The sequence below is a fragment of the Mobula birostris genome, chromosome 13 (genome assembly GCF_030028105.1).
Source record: "Mobula birostris isolate sMobBir1 chromosome 13, sMobBir1.hap1, whole genome shotgun sequence".
Taxonomy (NCBI): Eukaryota; Metazoa; Chordata; class Chondrichthyes; order Myliobatiformes; family Myliobatidae; genus Mobula; species Mobula birostris.
Window position 1 is genome coordinate 62,268,971 of NC_092382.1, and position 23,646 is coordinate 62,292,616.

The 23,646-nt window shown below is 47.0% G+C and overlaps 1 protein-coding gene across 2 annotated transcripts; it reads left to right on the plus strand.

Annotated features, from left to right (window-relative positions):
* Nucleotides 1-410: 410 nt before the first annotated feature.
* Nucleotides 411-18,390, plus strand: LOC140206895 (uncharacterized). Of its 2 annotated transcripts, none has more exons than XM_072275165.1 (3): nucleotides 411-752; nucleotides 1,413-1,631; nucleotides 16,307-18,390. In XM_072275165.1, the coding sequence occupies exon 3, from the start codon at nucleotides 16,724-16,726 to the stop codon at nucleotides 18,272-18,274; it is 1,551 nt and encodes a 516-aa protein (XP_072131266.1). In that variant the 5' UTR covers nucleotides 411-752; nucleotides 1,413-1,631; nucleotides 16,307-16,723; the 3' UTR covers nucleotides 18,275-18,390. The 2 variants fall into 2 exon arrangements, with proteins under 2 accessions (XP_072131266.1, XP_072131267.1); XM_072275166.1 differs by having other exon boundaries at nucleotides 1,416-1,631.
* Nucleotides 18,391-23,646: the final 5,256 nt, after the last annotated feature.

The following is a 23,646-nucleotide window of genomic DNA, read 5'->3' on the forward strand; positions in this document are numbered from 1 at the left end:
ACCAAATGGGAGAATGGATCAGCTCATGACAAAATGGCGAAGCAGACTCGATGGACCGAATGACCGACTTCTGCTCCTTTGTCTTATGGTCTTATGGTCTTACAACGCCTCACTAGTGAAGTTCTACAGTCTGTCCTGGCGGAGCACTGCCATGACATTTTCTCGTACTGGTAACGCTGCCCCTCCTATATTAACCCCTCCCGATCTGTCACGTCTTAAATAATTTGATCCCGAAGTAGGTGTAGCTTATTTGATCAAAGTGTTTGAGCTGAAACTCGCCCTGAGCCGGACAGCCCCGTTCATACACAGGGTGGAGCCCTCAACCCGGCTGGATCAAATTCACAGCCTGGGACTGGCTGAATAAAACGGAGAAGCTTCGCCCCGCTGGTTGCGTCAGAAAAATAAGGAGGAAAAGTGAGATCTACACGGAAATCCAGACAGAAACTATTTGGGAACGCGAGGGAACATTCATACAGCCTCTGTAATTCAGTCTGTGTTTGCTGCATTTGTCTTAGTCCTCTCTCCTCTCTCCCGCTGACCGACCTGTACCAGGCTGGGGAGGAGGTGTGGGACCAGAACTGCGGACTGCCTCATTAACCACGGCTCATCCGGACCTGTCTGTCTGTAATGAGCGACGGACACTCTATAACCGAATAGGGTCGGGAGCAGCAGCGCAGACTGAATTCCGGCGCAGGGTCGGCGCATTTCTCATCCGGGACCGCACTGAACTCCCTCCGGTTTCAACATCAGAGGTACTGCAAATGTTGTCTCCGATTCTGCAAATCCGTGAGCGTGTACAGCGGGGTTCGGCTTTTGTCGGGAGCGGGAGGGAATACAAGGGGAGAAGGGAGCTCTGACACCTTCAGCCAATTAATTGTTGACCAACTGCGTTAAAAGAAACTCGCGCACGGATAGTGATATCTAAAATGTCCCACGGGCCAGGGCAGGATCCCTTCTCCTATTTCTCCCTCTCCCTCTCCCCCCACCCCCCCCCCCTCTCTCTCTCTCTCTCTCTCTCTCACACACACACACACACACAGTAGGACCCGATGACAACTACAACAGAAGAGCTGAAGGGGACTCAGAATACCAGAGGGACCGTGACATTTTACTGTTTTACTGATCGAGACGTCGCAGTGGAGAATGCCGCTGATCGATTTATTTAATTAAATCCTAACAATGATATTTAAACTGCAAATATGGGAGTTTGAAGTAAAATTAAGTACTGGAATCTCACAAAGTCTGCTAGCAGTTGTAACAAGTAGTCATTCAGATTGTAGACATTGGGGAACTTTCTTTTCTATATCATAGGGAGATCATTTTTTTTCCGTAACAGAAATGCTTAAATACAATATTAAACGAGTTTTGTGCACAGTTGAAGTGGAATGTAGAACTAGTTTGTTTGGTTTCAGCAGAGAAGCCGCTCCCTGCTCCGAGGAATGTCTGCGTGACGGAATCCGCCCTGCGGATAGGGAGCAGTTGGCAAACAGAGAAATCGCGCTGTCAGTCTCACAGAACAGCAACACCGGCCCCTCCCCCACAGCTACTAAATATCCTTCGCTTGGTTTTCTGGTAAGAAATTGGAAGAAAAATATATCCAGACGGAGACAGAACATTCTTGGTGAATTGAGGTGAGACTAATTCAGCTTCTGATCTTTATTTCCGATCAGCACGTTATCTGTGTTTCGGATCAGTGAATAAGAAGTCATCAGATCCATTGTAACGCTCCTCTGGTGGTGGCGGTGTTAGTGATCCTGCAGTTTTCCGTCTGTACGTGTCAGATTTTCCACAGTTTATATCAAGATTAAAAACTCTTCTGCAACCAGCGGTTACAATTTCAAAGCAAGCGTGTGAAAAGCTGTTTAGCCAACACGAGTTCCGTTTCCAAAACTTGTCATTTCAAATGAATTTATGTTGTATTCTCTTTGAAACTGTTTATTGTAGCTGTATCGAGCTGATCTAATCAATGCCATGTAGAAGCAAAGTCTTTGATTCTGTTCAAGGCTTCGATACATGGAGGAATATGTTCAAACAGTAGAGTAGCAGACGGAATTAGGAGTCCTCGTGCAGGACTCCCAAAACATTAATTTCCAGGTCGAGTAAAGAAGGGAAATGCAATGTTGGCATTTATTTCAGGGGGAATAGAATATAAAAGCAAGGAGTTAAAACTGAGCCTTTATAAGACACTAGGCTGGCCGCACTTGGAGTAATGTCAACAGTTTTGGGCCGAATATATTAGAAAGGATGTTTTGTCATTGGAGAGGGTTGACGAGGATGATTCCTGCAATGGCGCTGTTAACATTTAAGCAGCGTTTGGCAGCTATGCACTTGCAGTCACTGGAGTTTATAGCAACGCGTGGAGAATCTTATTGAAACCCACCAAATGTTGAAAGGACTAGACAGGGTGGATGTCTCTTATGGGTGGGTATCCAGAACTAGCAGGCACACCCGCAAAATTGAGGAGTGACTTTTTAGAGCAGAGGTAAGGATGATTTTTATTGAGCCAGAGAGTAGCGAGTCTACTGCGGTGGAGGCCAAGTACGTGGATATATTCTGTACCGGTCCCACCTTTCCTGGAAGAGAGCCCAATGATCGAATCATCTTATGCCCTCCCTCCCACACGAACTCCTTTGCCATGTATTAAACTGTATAATCTTCCTACTCCTGGCCTCACTGTCACGTGGCACGGGTAGAAATCCCGAAGTCACAACCCTGGAGCTCCTGACCTTTAACTTAAGCAACGAACTCCTCACTTGAGAAAATGGCTTATCACCATTGCATAGGAAACCACAACACAGACGCTGTCCCTGTCTGACTTACTCACATCCGCGTACCCTCCGGGCTCACGCTCTTCCTGAACAGCCCTCTTTCTTCAGTCAGTATCTGCAAGATCATAAAATAAACAACTGAAATGATCTGCTAAAGAGTTCCAGTACTGGTGACTATGTTTTCCCAGTTAAAACACTCTCTTCTTATTCCCTACCTGTTAAAAGGGGGACGTTGATGGCGGAAGCGGAGATAAATGCAAGACACAAACAATGAAGTAACAGGACTAGGTTAATCGAGATAGCAAGGTGAGTCAGGAAGAAACGACGCTGGACATTGACACAGGCGCTGGACGAGACTAGGATTCGGGCCCTGGGCTAGGACGTGGACTAGAAACATGGGACCCGGATGGGAAAATAAGAACGAGGAGCCTGGCATAGGAACACGGAACTCCGAAACCAGAGCATGGACAAGGACATGGAATCTGGGTCTTGACTCAGAACCGGAACCCGGGTCCAGGCTAGGACTCGGGACTAGGATCTTGGAAATGACAGGACGTGGCTACAGGACAGGACGTGGTACTCCAGCACAGGACGAGTTACCACAGCAGCGGGCTGGGCGAGGAACTCCTGGGTGGGGCGAGGAAGCGGAACTAGATGAGGACACGAACCTCAGATTTGGACAGGGTTGGAACACGACGTCTGGAATTGATCTTGGAACACAGGAACACAGAGCCTTAGTCTTAAACTGAACGCTCAGAGCCTTGGATGTGGACTGGACACTCAGAGCCTTGGATGTGTACTGGACGAGGTATTTTTGGGCAGGCCGAGGTACTCCAGGGAAGGACGTGGATCTTGGACTAGGTTTGGCTCGGTTCTTGGATTCGGCTTGTTGGGTGCAGAGCCGGGACTCCTCCTTGGAGCGCAAGGCCGGGACTCTTTCTAGGACGTAGGGCCGGGATGCTTTCTAGGACGCGAGGCCAGGATGACGGCCGAGGCCACTTGCCCAGGGAACTGCTGAGGTACTCCTGGACTGGACGAGAGACTCCTGGACTGGACGAGAACACAAAGCCTTGACTTGGACAGGACTGGAACATGGCACCTGGGACGTGGAACACAGGAACACAGAACACAGAGCCGGGACCCCTCCTTGGAAACAGGACTTAGGGCCAGGGCCTTACACAGTGTCAGGATCCCTCCTTAGGAACAGGACCTAGGGCTAGGACTCTTCTTTGACATGGACACTGAAAACGGGGACACAAAGAGATAGTTCCAAACTCAACGGTAGATAGTTTCTTACCTTGGCGTGGCAAGGCTCCTGTCTCACTCCGGCAGTTGAACTTGACAGGCATGCAGGCGAGGCTGCAGAAGGAAGAGGAAGGGAACAGTCCAGCAGGGAAACTTGGTTTGAGAGGTATTTATGTGCCAGCCCAAAACGGGAATCAGGTGCCTCAATTAAGGCACCCAAAGGAACAAGAGAACACAGGGAAACCCAGAATAAGGAATCGAAAGACCGGACCGTGAACCGGAATGCAGACTTCTTGGACCGGACCATGACACTACCCTGCTCACGTTCACTTTGCCAACTCCAGATATTCCGCCAGATCCGAACCCACTGTGAGGACATTTACATCTCACAGGACGCTGTTCAAATCCCTGTCCCACTCTAATGCAGAGGTCACTTATACCCCACCCCACTTCCTAATCTGCAGTCGCAGCCCATGACGGTTACAGCTGTTTCGAGACCTGAGATTCTGGGGCTCTGTAACAAACACAATGTTAATAACAAGATGCGACAGTAATTAAGGTGAAAAGTGAATTGTTGGTTCCTGAAAGGACACATATCCCGTCTGATCCAATGGACTAGATCCTCCCTAGTTTACAACTTAATTTTCCCTAGGTGATGGAACTACCAATCAACTCACATTCTCCCCACCAAAGTCTACAGTCCCACGCCCTTCCCCCAACTTACCTAACACCCAGAAATCCACCCATAACTTCTACCCACACACAGGCAGATCCCCTTCACCCCAAACCACCACCCAGCTCTGGGAACCGCAAGTAACCGATCCCACAGCTCGGGCTCCGTTGCAAAGCTAAAACCGGCCTCTGAACCGGAGAGGCCGGAGCCTAGAGCCTAGAGCCGGTAAATTTGCTGTTGACACAAAGGTTGGGGATGTTGTGGATAGTGTGGAGGGCTATCAGAGGTTACAGTGGGTCATCGATAGGTTGCAAAACTGGGCTGAGAAGTGGCAGATGGCGTTCAACCCAGAGAAGTGTGAGGTACTTCATTTTGGTAGGTGAAATATGATGGCAGAATATAGTATTAATGGTAAGACTCTTGGCAGTGTGGAAGTTCAGAGAGATTTATCTAATAAGACCCCGGACTGGTCCATTCTTGCCCCCCCGTCCAACACCACACCTATCCTCAATTTGTCTGGACCATTGACCCCATCTCCAGCTCAACAGTCTGTCGGTGTTTGCCCCCAATGTGGTGAATCCCTCTGCTCGCCACCACCGTGGGCTCAGACATTTCCACAAATGAGCCCCTCCTGTTCCCACCGTGAGAAACATCCTGTCCGCTCCCTCTCACATCACCGTTATCCTTTCAATAAAATCCACCCCACCCCCCTCTGCTGGGAATCCTCCCTCCCCGGGAAACTGGCATCAATCCAACGGGCGGAGCGGTCTCCTCCTACCTCTCAGCTATACATCATTCTCCGGCCACAGAGACTCATCACAAACGCCCCTAATTTCTCTCAGGGGAAATTGAAATAAATCAAATACCGTGACATTTGCTCTGTGTTTTGTTCCGCTTTAAGGGGGATTTTGGAGCCGAAGCGGGAGACATCGTCAGTGGTGGTAACGCCCTCTCGACTGGCCCACCTCCGCTATTAGGGGTAAAGAAGTGATTGACTTCTATTTGCATCACTGGGAATAACGTAGCTCGTAAATACTCTGTTGACAGCGGCGGAGGGACTGAGCTAAATTGAGTACAGTAGTACAAACCGTTAAACCCGTCTGAGCGCGGGCCGGGCAGCGCGTTTATGACGTAAAATACCGGACTAGTGACGTCAAATCCCGATGTGCGTCCGGGCCTCCACGTCCTCATCCAGGTCATTTATAAATATCACGAAGAGCTGGGACCCAGAACAGATTGATGAGGCACACCACTGGTCACGGACCTCCATGCAGAATATGACACGTTTGCAACCACCCTTTGCCTTCTGTGGGAAAGCTAGTTCTGAATCCACAAAACAATATCCTCTTGGATTCCATGCCTCCTTACTTTCTCAATAAGACTTGCATGGGGTACCTTATCTGATGCCTTGCTGAAATCCATTTACACTATATCTACTTCTTTACCTTCATCAATGTGTTTAGTCACATCCTCAAAAAAAAAAATCAATCAGGCCCTAAGGCACGACCTGCCTTTCACAAAACCATGCTGACTATTCCTAATCATATTATGCCTTTCCAAATGTTCTAAGTCCTACTTCTCAGGATCGGTTCCATCAACTTACCAACTACTGGAGTAAGACTCACTGGTTTGTAATTTCCTGGGCTATCTAATATTCAATGACAGGACCGGCTGGAGGGGCCGAGTGGCCTGCTCCTGTTCCTGTTATCTGTGTGTTTAAAGAAGAGGACTAACGGGCCCCTTCTTCGGCCTGCAGGATTTCCCAGCGGGTGTTGTAACCATCGGTGTTTGAGGCCAATTGTTCCCAAACGGTCATCAATTTAGCTGAGAGGGCAAATTCAACATATCCAAGTCTGTTATCGACAAATAATGTAGAATTATGTATCGTTAATGACACAAAACCGATATTTTAATATTGTTGCTGACAGAGAATTTTATAATTGATGTTCCATGTGTTATCTGAATGCACGTGTCTGTGATGCTGCTGCAAGTCAGTGTTTCTCTGTACCTGTACCTTCCCGTACTTGTGCACTTGGCAATAAATTCAACAGGACCTGAGAAAACGTGGATACATAGAAACATAGAAAAGCATACAGCACAATACAGGCCCTTCGGCCCACAAAGCTGTGCCAATCATGTTCCTATCTTAGAAGTACCTAGACTTTACACATAGCCCTCTATTTTCCTCAGCTCCATGCAGCCATCCAGGAGTCTCTTAAAGGACCCTATCGTTTCCGCCTCCACCACCGCCGCCGGCAGCCCATTCCACACATCTCAGTGAGATCTGAGTAGTGATGATCATCTTGGGACCTCGGTAGTTTGAAAAAAATGCAAGACCCTTTGGAGTGTTGATGAGCACGGGGATCTTGGAGCCCCAGTTCATTGTTCCCTGGAAGTGACTACACATATTGACTTTATTATTTACTACGCATGCTTAATTTTATTATTCGAGGCATTGAGTTCAGAAGTCAGGAAGTTGTGTTGCAAATTTATAAAATTCTAGTTAGACCACATCTGGAGTATATCATACAGTTCTGGTCGACCCATTCTGGGAAGCATTTTGAGGCTTTGGAGAGGGTGCAGAAGAGGTTTACCAGGATATTGCCTGGATTAGATGACATGTTCCTATCTCTCAACATTAGCAGAGATAGGAACAGACAAGTTAGAAAAGCGTTTAAGTGGAGTACGGGGAGTATGGGTATAGCATGAGGTGGAGGATAAATCCTGGCTGAGGGATTGGAGCAGGGGGCAGGGTTTCAGATTTCTGGATCATTGGGACCTCTTTTGGGGCAGCTGTGACCTGTACAAAAAGAATGGGTTGCACTTTAATTCCAGTGGTCCAATATCCTGGAGGGGAGGTTTGCTAAGGATACTGAGGAGAGTTTAAACTAGAATTGTTGGGGGGGGGGGCGAGACCGAACTGAAGAGACTGGGGAAGAGGCGGTTGGCTCACAAATGGAGAAAGCTTGGAGACAGTGTGTGAGGGAGGATAGGCAGGTGATAGAGAAGGGACGTGCTCAGACCGATGGTTTGAGATGTATCTATTTTAACGCGAGGAGAATTGTGAACAAAACGGATGAGCTTAGCGCGTGGATCAGTACTTGGAAATATGACGTGGTGACCATTACAGAGACTTGGATGGCTCAGGGACAGGAATGGTTACTTCAAGTGCCGGGTTTTAGATGTTTCAGAAAGGACAGGGAAGGAGGCAAAAGAGGTGGGGACGTGGGACTGTTGATTAGAGATAGTGTCACGGCTGCAGAAAAGGTGGAGAAGTTGGTAAAAGAGGGATTGTCTACGGAGTCTCTGTTGGTGGAGGTTAGGAACAGGAAGAGGTCAATAACTTGACTGGGTGTTTTTAATAAACCGCCCAATAGTAACAGGGATATCGAGGAGCAGATAGGGAAGCAGATCTTGGAAACGTGTAATAATAACAGAGTTGTCGTGATGGGAGAGTATAATTTTCCAAATACCCATTGGCATCTCCCTAGAGCAAGGGGTTTAGATGGGGTAGAGTTTGTTAGGTGTATCCAGGAAGGTTTCGTGACACAATATGTAGAAAAGCCTACAAGAGGAGAGACTGTACTTGATTTGGTATTGGGAAATGAACCTGGTCAGGTGTCAGATCTCTCAGTGGGAGAGCATTTTGGAGATAGTGATCATAATTCTATCTCCTTTACAATAGCATTGGAGAGAGATAGGAACAGACAAGTTATAAAGGCGTTTAATTGGAGTAAGGAGAATTGTGAGGCTATCAGGCAGGAAATTGGAAGCTTAAATTGGGAACAGATGTTCTCAGGGAAAAGTGCGGAAGAAATGTGGCAAATGTTCAGGGGATACAGTAGTTGTGTGGAATTCTGCACAGGTACGCTCCAATGAGACAGGGAAGTTATGTTAGGGTACAGGAACCGTGGTGTACAAAGGCTGTAATAAATCTAGTCAAGAAGAAAAGAAAAGCTGACAAAAGGTTCAGAGACCTATGTACTGTTAGGGATCTAGAAGATTATAAGGCTAACAGGAAGGAGCTTAAGAAGGAAATTAGAGAGCCAGAAGGGGCCATGAGAAGGCCTTGGTGGGCAGGATTAAAGAAAACCGAAAGGCATTCTACAAGTATGTGAAGAGCAAGAGGACAAGACATGAAAGAATAGGACCTATCAACTGTGACAGTGGGAAAGTATGTATGGAACCGGAAGAAATAGCAAAGGTACTTTATGAATACCTTCAGTATTCACTATGGAAAAGGATCTTTGTGATTGTAGTGATGACTTGCAGCAGACTGAAAAACTTGAGCATGTAGATATTAAGAAGGAAGATGTGTTGGAGCTTTTGGTAAGCATCAATAGACAATAGGTGCAGGAGTAGGCCATTCGGCCCTTCGAGCCAGCACCGCTATTCATTGTGATCATGGCTGATCATCCACAATCAGTACCCAGCCCCTGCCTTCTTGCCAAATCCCTTGACTCCACTATCATTAACAGCTCCATCTAACTCTTTCTTGAAAGCATCCAGAGAATTGGCCTCCACTGCTTTCTGAGGCAGAGCATTCCACAGATCCACAGATCTCTGGGTGAAAAAAAAGTTTTCCTCAACTCCGTTCTAAATTGTCTACTCCTTATTCTCAAACTGTGCCATTTGGTTCTGGACTCCCGCAACATCGGGAACATGCTTCCTGCCTCCAGCGTGTCCAAATCCCTTAATAATCTTACATGTTTCAATCAGATCCCCTCTTATCCTTCTACATTCCAGTGTATACAAGCCCAGTCGATCCAATCTTTCAACATATGAAAGTCCCGCCATCCAGGGAATTACACTTGATAACCTACGCTGCAGTCCCTCAGTAACAAGAATGTCCTTCCTCAAATTCGGAGACCGAAACTGTACACAGTACTCCAGGTGTGGTCTCACCAGGGCGCTGTACAACAACAAGAGGATCTCTTCGCTCCTACACTCAACTCCCCTTGTTATGAAGGCCAAGATGCCATTAGCTTTTTTCACAGTAAGCTGTATCTGCATGCTTACTTTCAGTGACTGATGAACAAGGACACTTAGATCTCGTTATGCTTCCCCTTTTTCTAACTTGACACCATTCAGATAGTAATCTGCCTTCCTGTTCTTGCCACCAAAGTGGATAACCTCACATTTATCCATATTAAACTGCATCTGCCTTACATCTGCCCACTCACTTAACCTATCATAACCTCCCCCTCACATTCCACACTGCCACCCAGATTTGTGTTATTTGCAAATTTGCTAATGTTACTTTTAATCCCTTCATCTAAATCATTAATATATATTGTAAATAGCTGCGGTCCCAGCACCGAGACTTGCAGTACCCCACTAGTCACCGCCTGCCATTCTGAAAGGGACCTGTTAATCCCTACTCTTTGTTTCCTGTTAGCCAACCAATTTTCTATCCATGTCAGTAGTCTACACCCAAAACCATGTGATCTAATTTTGCCCACTAATCCCCTATGTGGGACCTTATCAAAGGCTTTCTGAAAGTCCAGGTACTTTACGTCCACTGGCTCTCCCGTGTCCATTTTCACAGTTACATCGTCAGAAAATTCCAGAAGATTAGTGAAGCATAATTTCCCCTTCATAAATCCCTGCCGACTCGGATCGATCCTGTTACCGCTATCCAAATGTGCATAATGCAATGAGATTACACATAAATATGGAAAAGGAGAGCTCTGGACCACGGGGTGAGATTATAAATTGGAAAAAGGTCAATTTGATGGTATCGGAAAGCATCTGACAAGTGTGGATTGGGACAGGCTGTTTTCTGGCAAAGGAGTACTTGGTAAGTGGGAGGTCTTCAGAAGTGAAATTCTGAGGGTGTCAAGTTTGTATGTGCCTGCCAAAATAAAAGTTGAAAGGTAACTGGTGCAGGGAACATTGGTTTTCAAGAGATATTGAGGCCCCGGATATTTTGTTCCTCTAAATGTGTCACAGTTGGGAACAGACCCAAATGCAAGACACAGACGTTGAAGTACAAGGAACAGCACTTGACTAGAGTAGGGACGTGACAGGATACAGGCAAGGAGCAGGGACAAGAATGCAGACTTGGGTTTGGACCCCGAGCCAGAGACTGTACAAGGACCCAGAACCTGGGTCGTGCCTCGGGCTCGGGCCCCAGAACCAGGCATGGACATGACATGACTGCAGGACTGGAGGCTGGGGTCTTGAAACCTGAGGCTTGAAGACAGGCTTGGGGACTTGAGGCTTGAGGCTTGGATACAGGCTTGGGGACTTGAGGCTTGAGGCTTGGAGACAGGCTTGATGTCTTGAGGCTTGAACCTGGAGACAGGCTTAGGGTCTTGTGGCTTGAGGCTGGAGTCTTGGTCTTGAGGCTTGAGGCTGGGGTCTTGCTCTTGAGGCTAGGGTACTTCGAGGCTTGGGTATCAACTCCGAGCCAGAGACCGAGCAAGGACCCAGAACCTGGGATTTGACTCAGGCTCGGACTCCAGAACTAGGCGAAGACAAGACGAGGCTACAGGACTGGACATGGCTTGGGTGAGGAACTCCTGGGTAGGGCGAGACACAAGGACAGGTAAAGGCACATGGACAGGACTCGGATAGGACTGGACTAGGCACGCACTGGACGAGGACATTCAGGAGCATGGAGCCTTGGACTAAAAGAGATGGGAGCATGGAGCCTTGGACTAGGGGAGACGAGAGCATGGAACACAGAGCCGGGATCCCTCCTTGGGAACAGGACGAAGGGCTGGGACTCATACACATAACACTGAACACTGAAACAGATTTCCACACAAATTGGCAGCAAATAGCCGGACCCACCTAGCGAAGGCGAGGACACAGAGACAGTTGTCAACACTAAGTAGCGGCAAACGACCGGACCTACCTAGCGAAGGCGTGGACACAGAGAAACATTTCCACACAACGAAATAAAGTGCCTTATCTTGACTTAACAAGGCTCTGGTCTTGTTCCGGCGGTAAAACTTCAGCGATACAGGCGGGGTCTCCAGGCTTGGTGAGCAGGCAGAGAGTCAGGCGAGTTATCCAAGCAGAGAGTCAGGTGAGGTATCCAGGCAGAGAGTCAGGCGAGGAGGGAAAGTCAAGGAGGGGAACAGAACAGTCCAGCAGGGAATTCCTGTTTTGCAGAGGTATTTATGTCTCACTCCCAAAATGAGAATCATGTGCCCACAGCAGGAACTGGGGAAAACCGGAAACCCCGGAACAAGGAACCATAGACCAGACCATGAACCGGAACACGGACTTTATGGACTGGACTATGAGAAAATGCCTCAGTCTGTTGGGTGCAACCAAGACACATTAATGACTACAATATCATAATTCTAAGCTTGAGCTCATCCGACATTTTTAGTTGTCTTCCATTGGTTCCGAAAAGCTTCCAAATGTTTTTTGCTCTTTTATTTGCCCTCTCTTTAGCTTTTATGTTGGCTTTGGCTTCTCATTTTAGCCACAGCTGTGTCCTTCTGCCTTTCCAAATCTTTCACCCCTTTGGGATGTATCTATCACTCACTTCCCGCATTGTTCCCAGAAACTCCAGCCATTGCTGCTCCATTGTATTCGTACAAGTTTCCCCTTCCAATCAAGTTTTGGGCAGCTTCTCTGTAATAGAAATATGGAGAAGGTCATTACAGAAATATACCCACTCTGGAAGATCAAAATGGTAATCTATACGAGGAGGCAAGAGAGATGGGAGATATTTTAAATATTACTTTTGCACCTGTATTTACTCAGGAGACGGTTACAGAGTCTATAGAAGTGAGGCAAAGCAGCATCAACTTCATGGACCCTGTACAGATTACAGAGGTGGAGGTGTTTGCTGTCTTAAGGCAAATTAGCGTGGATAAATCCCCAGAGCCTGACAAGTTGTTCCCTGGGACCCTGCAGAAGACAAGTGCAGAAATTTATGGAGACCAAGCACAGATATTTAAATCAAACTTAGTGACAGGCGAGGGACTGGAGGATTGGAGGATAGCCAATGTTGTTCCGTTGTTCAAGAAACGTTCTAAAAATAAACTACGAAATAGTACATCGGTGAGCTTGACATCAGTAGTTGGAAAGTTATTGGAACATATGAGCAGGAACCGGATATGTAAGTATTTGGATAGATGTGGACTGATTAAGGATAGGCAACATGTCTTTGTGCATGGTAGGTCATGTCTAACCAACTTTATAGAGGTTCTCAAGGAAATTATCAGGAAAGTGGACGAAGGCAAGGCAGTTGATGTTTTCTACATGGACTTTAGCAAGGCACTTGGCAAAGTCTCATATGGAAGGTGGGTCAAGAAGGTTCAGTCATTCAGCATTCAAGATGAGATATTAAATTGGGTGAGACACTGAATTTGTGAGAAGCTGGAGTGTGGTTGCAGATGGTTGCCTCTCTGACTGGAGGCCTGTGACTAGTGATGTGACATAGGGATCAGTGCTGTATCTGTTGTTGTTTGTCATCTATGTCAGTAATCTGGTTGATAACATGGTTAACTGGATCAGCAAATTTGTGGATGAAACCAAGAATGGGGGTTTAGCGGACTGCAAGAAGACTATCTTAACTTGCAGTGCGAACTGGACCAGCTGGAAAAATGGCTTGAGAAATGGAAAATGGAATTTAATGCACACTAGTGCGAGTTGTTGAACTTTGGTAGGACCTACTAGTGTAGGTCTTACACAGTGATTGGTAGGGCACTGAGGAGTGTTGTTGAAGGAAGGGATCTGGGAATACAGACCTGACGAAGGGTCTCGGCCCGAAACGTCGACTCTATCTCTTCCTAGAGATGCTCCCTGGCCTGCTGCGTTACCCAGTAACTTTGATGTGTGTTGCTTGAATTTCCAGCATCTGCAGAATTCCTCATGTTTACGTCTGGGAATACAGGTCTATATTTCACTCAAAGTGGTATCACAGGTAGATAGAGATGGGAAGAAAGATTTTGGCACATTGGCCTTCATAAACCAAAGTACTAAGTACAGGAGATGGATTTATGTTGACATTGTACAAAACACTGGTGAGGCCTAATTTGTAGTATTGGGTGCAGTTTTGGTCACCAACCAACAGGAAGATGTAAAAGCAGTTGAAAGAGTTCAGAGAAAATTCACAAGGATTTTGCTTTGGTGTGGATACGGAGTGATGCACCCCAGTACAAGCCAACAACACAAAATATCAAACAATGCACAATGTGCGAGTAAATGATTGGATTCTATAGTTATTTCTTAGTGGTGGGTTAGTAGAAACAGATAAAATAAAGGCACCAAATGTGTACATTTATCAGTTTTGTGCCCAAAACATTTTAATGCAGTGGAGCTCACACCACCGGTTCCATCCACAATGACCATCCGAGCCTCCGGCCACCATCTGAAACGCCGAACCCCGATAGCCGCCGTCCTGGGATGCCGGCCGCTGTGCATACATCCGTCCTCTTTGCTCGCCTCCCGAAAAGACCACAAACTAGCTCAGCTCACACATACAAGATAATATAACAAGCACTCCATTGGTTAGTATCCCCCTTATCTGCAGTTATAACGCAAGCATTTCAGTTGCAGTGACCCATTACATCACTAGGTAACATTACAAAGAAGCTATTTCATCACAACGCTACAGAGACGCCATTTTGTCAGCCTTAATTGTTAACATTACAGTTAATAACCCTACATAAGTATTTAGATAGATGTGGACTGATTAAGTTGGCAGCATGGGCTTGTGCATGGTAGTCATGTCTAATCAAACATCGAGTCTCACGAGGATGTTATCAGGAAAGTGGAAGAAGGCAAGTCAGCTGATGTTGTCTACAAGGACTTCAGCAAGGCACTTGACAAAGTCTCATACGGGAGGTCAAGAAGGTTCAGTCACTCAGCATTCAAAATGAGATAGTAAATTGGATGAGTCACAGTTTTTGGGAGAAGTCGATGCTTGCCTGTCTGACTGGAGGCCTGTGACTAGTGGTGTGCAATAGGGATCAGTGCTGGATCTGTTGCTGTTTGTCATCTATGTCAGATATCTGGGTGATAACATGGTTAACTAGATCAGCACACTTGTGGATGACACCAAGATTGGGGGTGTAGTGGGCAGTGAGGATGACTATCATGGCTTGCAGTGTGATCTGGACCAACTGGGAAAATGGCCTGAGAAATGGAAGATGGAATTTAATGCAGACAAGTTCGAGGTTTTGCACATTGCTAGGACCTACCAGTGTAAGTCTAACTCAGTGACTGATAGGGCACTGAGGAGTGTTGTTGAAGACAGAGATCTGGTAATACATGTCTATAATTCACTCAAAGTAGTGTCACAGTTTGATAGGGACGGACAGAAAGATTTTGGCACATTGGCCTTCATAAACCAGAATACTGAGTAAAGGAGATGGATGTTATGTTGACGTTGTACAAGACATTGTTGAGGCCTAATTTGGAGTATCGTGTGCAGTTTTGGTCACGAACCTACAGGAAAGATGTAAAAGAGGTTGAAAGAGTTCAGAAAAAGATTTGCAAGGATTTTGCCAGGTCTGGAGGACTTGAGTTATAAGGAGAGATTGAACTGGACTTTATTCCTCAGACGTAAAAGATTGAGGGGAGATTTGATAGAGGTGTACCAAAATTATGAGGGTTATAGATGAGGTAAGTGCAAGCTGGCTTTTACCACAGAGATGGGATGGGACTACAAACAGAGACTATGGGTTAAGAATGAAAGGTAAAACATTGAGGGGAACTTGAGGGGAATGTGAGGGGAAGCTTCATCACACAGACGGTCGTGCGGGTGTGGAATGAGCAGCCAGATCATGTGGTGCATGCAAGCTCGATTTCAATGTTAAGGGTATGTATAGGTACCTGGACGGTAGGGGTCTGGGAGTGGACAGTTTAAATAGTTCAGCACAAACTAGACGGGACAAATTCTGTGACAAGAACCTGAAATAATAGAAATATTTATTCTATTTCCTTTTAACAGCTATGCGGACCAACCATTCATCTCAGCAGGAAATCTTTACATGGCTTTAATATGTGGCATTTTAAATGAACAGTATATAAAAGAAAATCCCAGCTGTAGATTAACAAAGGCTATTTGTGTGAGAGTGTTTCAGTTACCGTGGGGCCAGACACCCATGCATCTTAGTGGGGGCAGGGAATAATACCAATGGAGAGAGTCAAACTGAGCCAGGTCACAGATTGGAGACGGCAGAAACATAGAAAAGTATCCTACAGCACAAACAGGCCCCTCGGCCCATAAGGCTGTGCCGACCATGTTCTTACCTGAGAAATTACCTGGGGTTACCCATAGCCGTCTAATTTTCTGAGCTCCATATACCTGCCCAGGAGTCTCTTAAAATATCCGATAGTATACACCTCCACCAATATCACCGGTAGCCCATTCCATGCACTCACCACTCTGCGTTAAAAAAAAAAAAAAAAAACTTACCCCTGATACCTCCTCTGCACCCATTCTTATAGAGACAGGAAAAGCATCAGAGAATTTGATGTCCATTCCAGATACCAGCACTATGTCCAGTTAGAAGATAATTTTTCTCTCCAACTTCGGTTGACCCTCACTGTAACAGTGTGTTGTCAGATCACACTTTGGCAATTAAAGTGATCGCATCTGAAATGTTATCCTTCACCCATTGACGGACTTTGTAATTTTTTTTTTCAGGTTAAAAACGACAAGCAATTTGTCTACGGAAATCTCGAACACAACACACCAGTTTTGCTGTGTCTGCCCAGATATTTAAAAAGTGGAACGTTGTATTCATGCATTCGTCCTTCCTGCTCAGACTGTGAGGAGGGATTTATTTGTCGATCCTTCTTGTTTAGACTGGGAAGGGACACGCTCGGTCATCTGACCTACTGGCATACTCGTCATTTTACACAGGGTTCATCTGCTCCGACTGTGGGGACAGATTCACTTGGTCATCTCAACTGAAGGTACATCAGCGAGTTCACACTGGGACAAGGCCATTCACCTGTTCTGTGTGTGGGAAGGGATTCACTTGGTCATCCCACTTATGGACACACCAGTAAGGAGAGTCCAGTCACTCTGCTCAATTTGTGGGGCAGCTCATCTGACCTAATGGCACATCAGCGAGTTCACACTGGGGAGAGGCCACTCACCTGCTCAGACTGTGGGAAGAGATTCACTTACTCTTCCAGCCTACAGAGATACCAGTCACTTCACAATGGAATGTGGCCATTCGCCTGCTCAGGCTGTGGGAAGGGATTCACTCGATCATCTCAAATGAAGGAACATCAGAGAGTTCACACTGGGGAGAGACAGTTCACCTGCTCACACTGTGGGAAGGGATTCACTTCGTTCTTTCAGCTGAAAGCACATCAGAGACTTCACACTGGGGAGAGGGTATTCATCTGTTTGTTGTGTGGGAAGGGATTCACTCAGTTATCTAACCTAAAAGCACACAAGTCAGTTCACACCGGGGAGAGGCCTTTCACCTGCTCAGACTGTGGGAAGATATTCACTCGATCATCTCAACTGAAGGTACATCAGAGAGTTCACACCAAGAATTCGTTCACCTGCTCAGACTGTGGGAAGGAATTCACTCAGTCATCCCACCTACTGAAACACCAGTCAATTCACACTGGGGAGAAGCTGTTCACCTGTTCAGTCTGTGGGAAGAGATTCACTCACTCTTCCAGCCGACAGAGACACCAGTCAGTTCACACTGGAAAGAGGTCGTTCACCTGCTCAGACTGTGGGAAGGGATTCACTGGGTCCTTTCAGCTGAAGGCACATCAGAGAATTCACACTGGGAAGAGACCATTCATCTGTTTGTTGTGTGGGAAGGGATTCACTCGGTTATCTAACCTAAAAGCACACATGTCAGTTCACACAGGGGAGAGGCCGTTTACCTGCTCAGACTGTGGGAAGGGATTCACTCGATCATCTCATCTGAAGGAACATCAGAGAATTCACATTGGGGAGAAGCCGTTCACCTGCTCAGAATGTGGGAAGGGATTTACTCAATCATCATACCTGCAGAGACACAAGCTAGTTCACAGTGGGGAGAGGCTGTTCACCTGTTCGGACTGTGGCAAAGGATTCAATCGATTATACCACTTACAGATGCACCAGCGAATTCACACAGGGGAGAGGCCGTTCAGCTGCTCAGTCTGTGGGAAGGAATTCCATCGATCATCCGACCTTCGGAGACACCAGCGAATTCACACTGGGGAGAGGCCATTCAGCTGCTCAGTATGTGGGAAAGGATTCACTTTGTCATCTCACCTACTGACACACCAGTCAGTTCACACTGGTGAGAGGCCGTTCACCTGCTCAGTCTGTGGGAAGAGATTCACTCAGTCATCCAACCTACTGAGACACCAGAGAGTTCACACTGGGGAGAAGTCGTTCACTTGCTCAGACTGTGGAAAAGGTTTCATTCGGTCATCCGAACTGCTGGCACACCAGCGAGTTCACACTGGGAAGAAGCCGTTCACCTGCTCAGCCTGTGGGAAGGGATTCACTCGGTCATCCACCCTACTGGCACACCAGTCAGTTCATACTGGGGGAGGCCGATCATCTGCTCAAACAGTGGGAAGAGATTCTCAGCCAAATCAACTGAATGTGCATCAGCGAGTTGACAATGGAGAGAGGCCATTCACCTGATGAGAATGTGGGAAGGGATTCACTCAGACAACTAACCTCATGACACTATCGGGTTCACACTGGGGAGAAATTATCAATAAGCTGCATGCTGGATATTCGTCCATTACCGTTGCTGAATGCAATTTCAGCGATGACTGTCGGTGCTGAATTCTGCAATTATTGCTGCTGCTCACCACACCCAGTTCTGCACCCTGGTCACTGGGCATGGGAGGAGTTTCTTCTGCTGCACATTCACCTTTAATGGGACTGGAGTTTAATATTATGGATCTGAGACAAATAAATCAGTTCTATTTTAAACCCTGTCTCAGATACTTAGTGAATTTATAACACACTTAGTGTATAGTCGAGAGTCAACTCAGGCCGGCTGGACTCTGTTCTACGACAGTCCTTTTAAACCCTCCCCTGTTGTTCATCTCTCGGTCTCCCTGTGTTGGTGGGTTCCAAACAGTCACCACTCTGTGGGTGAAGAGGTATCCCTTGAATTTATTGCAGACAGAAGAAGACGAGCTGACTGCAGTTCTGTCTGACATGTTCTTCGCTCCTCAAATCTCTGGGCTGAGGAAGAATGACATTGGTAGTTAACCTCCTTATTCAGGGTTCATTTCCACATTATTGGTCATTTTGCCTGCTTCTAAATGGTTGTAAGAAAACATCACTATCCTCTGAAGACTGAAAGCAGAATGGGAAACCATTAGTTGGATGTTCAACGGAGCTGGGTCAGAAACCACAGGCGGGTCCTCACAGGGCAGAGTTTGAGGCTCTGGACGGTGGTCAGCGTAAGAATGTATGATGAGGAGAAGGGAATCAGCGGCAGGGCGTGACAACGGATGACAGAGTAGCAACATTCGGTTGCTGATTGACAGAGAAAAGAATTCGGTTGCCTGACAGATGACAAACAAACAATGCCTGTTGTGTTGGGAATAGGTATATCTGTTGAGGGAGTTGTTTCTGCTTGTTTATCCTGTAATATTATATGCGGATGGTTATTATGGATTGTCCTATTAGTAGTAATGTATTTTTATATGGGCATCCGTTAGTCTCATGTGACTATGGATGTGCGCCTTGGAAAGTTTCCAGGACACAGACATGGACAAGGTTGTATGGTAGACCAGCAGTTGCCCATGGTCCAAGTCTCCTGTCTCCACGCCACCGATGTTGTTCAAAGGAGGGGCATTAGGACCCATACAGCTTGGCACCAGTGTCGTCGCAGAGCAATATGTGTTTAAGTGCCTTGCTCAAGGACACATAGGCTGCCTCAGCCAAGGATCGAACTAGCGACCTTCAAATCACTAGACGAACGCCTTAACCATTTGGTGACGCGCCAACATATTTTTCTAATTTTTCTAATGTATTGATTATCATATAATTTGTAAGATCTTGACTGTAAAACTGGATCAGGCTTAAATTTATGCTCTCTTTATGAAGTTACAGTGGTCATTCATGAGTTAGTATTTTAAAACAAGATTTTGGTGTATGATATTTGCCAATTGAGCAATCCTCTTTCAAGTATCACTAGATTTGGGAATGTTTACTAGAAATTTGCAAATGCCACTGCATTCTTTAAGAGAGGAGAGCAGCGTAAGAAAGGAAATTATAGGACAGTTAGTCTGACCTCAGTAGTTGGGAAGATGTTGGAGTCCATTAACGATGTGTTTTCGGGGTACTTGGAGCGCATGATAAAGTACGGCCAAAGTCGGCATGGTTTTCCTCAGGAGAAACCTTGCCTGACAAATCTGTTGGAATTCTTTGATGAAATAACAGGCAGAATAGACAAAGGAGAGGCAGTGGATGTTGTTCGTTTGGATTTTCAGATGGTCTTTAGCAAGGCGCTCAAGACCACAGCTCATGGTATTTTATGTCTCTGTGCCTGTTCCCACTGGAGAGTAGAATGATGTGGAGTGGGGGGATGTGGTGGGGAGGGGAATTTCCGTAAACTGAAAACCCGAGACAGAGAGGATGTTTCCCACAGTGTAGAGCCCAGGACCGGAGGCACACTATCAGACTACAGGGAAATCAATTTAGAAGAGAGATGAGGAGGAAATCTTATGATACTATGTTTATTCAACACGTCCGTGTCTGATCTATGCTTTAGTGCCCAGCCCCCTCTATCTCCACGTCAAATGTATCCATCCATCCGCCTTCACGCCCTCGGGGCAGCGAACCTAAAAACAAATGTACACTCAGTTAGACAGACAGATAAACACTTCACTGATCCTAAATTAATTTACATGTAAGATTTAGAATTCCAGAAATTTCCATACGACTCTACAGTATTTAAAATAAGTTGCCTTTTACGATCCGTGTCCGTTTCTCTCGTTTATCCGTCCCTTACCCTCGTTTATCTTCCCGCCGAAATCCCTGGTTTCTATCCCAGTTTAACTCCCCATATATTGTCCCTCCCCTATTCCCTCCAATCTCTCTCCTCGGTCATTCTCTCCCACTCCTCTCTCTTCCCCCTCACTCGCTCCCGTTTATTTCTCACCCAAGTCCATCTCATTTCCCGCCATTTTCTCCTCTCAAGCAACACACATCAAATTTGCTGGTGAACGCAACAGGTCAGGCAGCATCCACAGGAAGAGGCACAGTCGACGCTTCGGGCCGAGACCCTTCGTCAGGGCCCTTTTCTCCTCTCACTGGTTGTTGTCCCCGTCTCTCTCCCCTCTGTTTCACGCCTCCGTTGCTTACCTCCCATCTCTCCTCAGTCTGTCTCGCTAACACTCCAACAGCCTCTTCTTGCTTTCTCTAACTCAGTTTCTCTCTCCCTCTCTTTCACTACCACCACTCAGCCTGTTCTTTCTGTCTCTCTCTCCCTCCCCCCATTCTCTCTCTCCCTCCCCTCTCCCTCCTCCCTCCCCTCTCCTTCCTCCCTCCCTCTCCCACTTCTCCTTCTCTCCTTATCCATCTTCCTCTACCTCTGTCTCCTTCTGTCCCTCCTCTGCTTCATCCGACTCCAAATGCCAGTAAGATCAGATGTCCAAACAAAACACCAAGGCTACTTATCTTGCGGATGTCATCATCGCACATTGAAAGGGACGGGGTGCTCTCCTGGAATGAACACGGACGGAGATTCAGTGTCGGCGTGGGGGGTATGGTTTCTAGACAGAAACGGGAGAAGAGAAGTGAGAGTGAGAGAAAGTTGGAGTGAGCGGATTAAGAGAGGGAGGTGAGGCAGTAGGAGGGTGTGTATTAGGTTAAGAGCAGAGAGGAGAAGAGGAGGAAAAGGAGAGAAAGAGAAAATGGAGGAAGAAATAGAGAGGAAATTGATGTCATGGACCGGTCCACGAAATCCACATTCCGGTTCACAGTCCGGTCCGTCGACTCCTTATTCCAGGTTTTCCTGTTTTCTCTTGTTCCATTGGGTGCCTTAATTGAGGCACCTGATTCTAGTTTTGGGCTGGCACATAAATAACCCTTGAAACCAAGGATTGCCTACAGGACTCTTCCCTTCCCCTTCCGCATGAAGCCTCACCTGAACCCCGTCAAGTTCAACCGCCGGAGTCAAACAGGAACCTCGCCACGCCAAGATAAGGAACTATCTACTATTGAATTTGGAACTATCTCTTTGTGTCCCAGTGTTTAGAGTCCGTGTCAAAGATTAGTCCCTGTCCTAGGTCCTGTTCCCAAGGAGGGGTCCTGCCTCTATGTCATGTCCCAGACCTAAGTCCTTTTCCCAAGGAGGGGTCCCGGTTCTGTGTTCTGTGTTTTTGTGTTCCAAGTTCCAGGCGCTGTCTTCCAGTCCTGTCCAAGTCAAGGCTTCGTGTTCTAGTCCTGTCCATGTGCCTCGCCCAGCCCAGGAGTTCCTCGCCCAGCCCAGGATCCCCTCGTCCAACCCTGTGCTGGAGATTCTTCATCCTGCGCTGGATCGTCCCCATCCGAATCCTCGGCAGTTTAGCTCAGCAGTCTTCCCGGCCCTGCGTCCTAGAAAGGGTCCCAGCCCTGCGCTCCAAGGAGGAGTCCCGGCTCCGTACCCAAGATCTTAACCAAGCCGAGTCCAAGAGCCGAGCCAATCCTAGTCCAAGAACCTAGTCCTGTCAAAATCAAGGCTTTTTGTTCTCGTCCTGTGCAGGAGTTCCACGTCCAGTCCTGTAGCCTAGCCACGTCCAGTCCTGTAGCCTAGCCACGTCCAGTCCTGTAGCCACGTCTGGTCCTCGCCTAGATCCGGGTTCCGAGCCCGAGTCAAAACCCGAGTTCCGGGTCACTGTCCAGCCTCTAGCTCGGAGTCCTAGCCCAGGCTCGTAGTTCCAAGTTCCTTGTCCAGTTCCCGCTTTCCTAGTCTTAGTCCTAGCCCAGGCTCGGTGTCCTTGTCTCATCCAGGGCCTGTGTCCATGTCCAGCGTCGTATCTTCCTGACTCCCCTTGCTTTCTTGATAAACCTTGTCCTGTTCTTAGTACTTCAGTGTCTGTGTCTTGCATTTGGGTCCGTTCCCAATGCCTCCATTATGAGAGTTGAGGAGTGAGGAGGGTGAAGAGTGGGGAGAAATGGAGTGACAGATAAAGTGAGTGCACTGTGGAGAGAGGAGGGAGCAAGATGTTGAGGAAGTTGCACACACTCACAGTGTTGAGGGAGGTCCATTCCCTCTGTCCCACTCACAGTAACTCTTCTAAGGATGTATTTGCATCAACGAAAACAGGATTCAACACGTTGTGACCGTATACTATTCCGAGCTGAAAAGAATGTTCAACCCAGAAAGGTGAAGAAATTATCACAATAGAAGAGTTATTCCCTCTGGGGCGGTTACTTAGTCTTAGGTTCTTAGTCATACTTTATTAATCCAGGGGGAAATTGGTTTTCGTTACAGTTGCTCCATAAATAATAAATAGTAATAGAACCATAAATAGTTAAGTGGTAATATGTAAATTATGCCAGTAAATTATGAAATAAATCCAGGACAAGCCTATTGGCTCAGGCTGTCTGACCCTCCAAGGGAGGAGTTATAAAGTTTGATGGCCACAGGCAGGAATGACTTCCTATGACGCTCAGTGCTGCATCTCGGTGGAATGAGTCTCTGGCTGAATGTACTCCTGTGCCCACCCAGTACATTATGTAGTGGATGGGAGACATTGTCCAAGATGGCATGCAACTTGGACAGCATCCTCGTTTCAGACGCAACCGTGAGAGAGTCCAGATCCATCCCTACAGCATCACTGGCCTTACGAGTCCTAAGATGGTTTTAGGAGCAAATGACACTCACCAGGGGGCGGTCAAGATTCTTGGTGGGGCGGTAACTTGAGGCACCAGACCTAACCGACCGTTAGTAGAGTAAGCACTTCCAGAAAAGGGTGTGGCACTGAAACACAGGAAGAACCAACGCTCTGCAGGCTTTGTGCATTCGTCACCACAACGCGTCTGACACTCGGCAATCTCGTCCGACC

Excerpts from the sequence above, each read along its gene's own strand:
- LOC140206895 (XM_072275165.1), top strand. The coding sequence starts at position 16,724 with ATGGCACATCAGCGAGTTCACACTGGGGAGAGGCCACTCACCTGCTCA.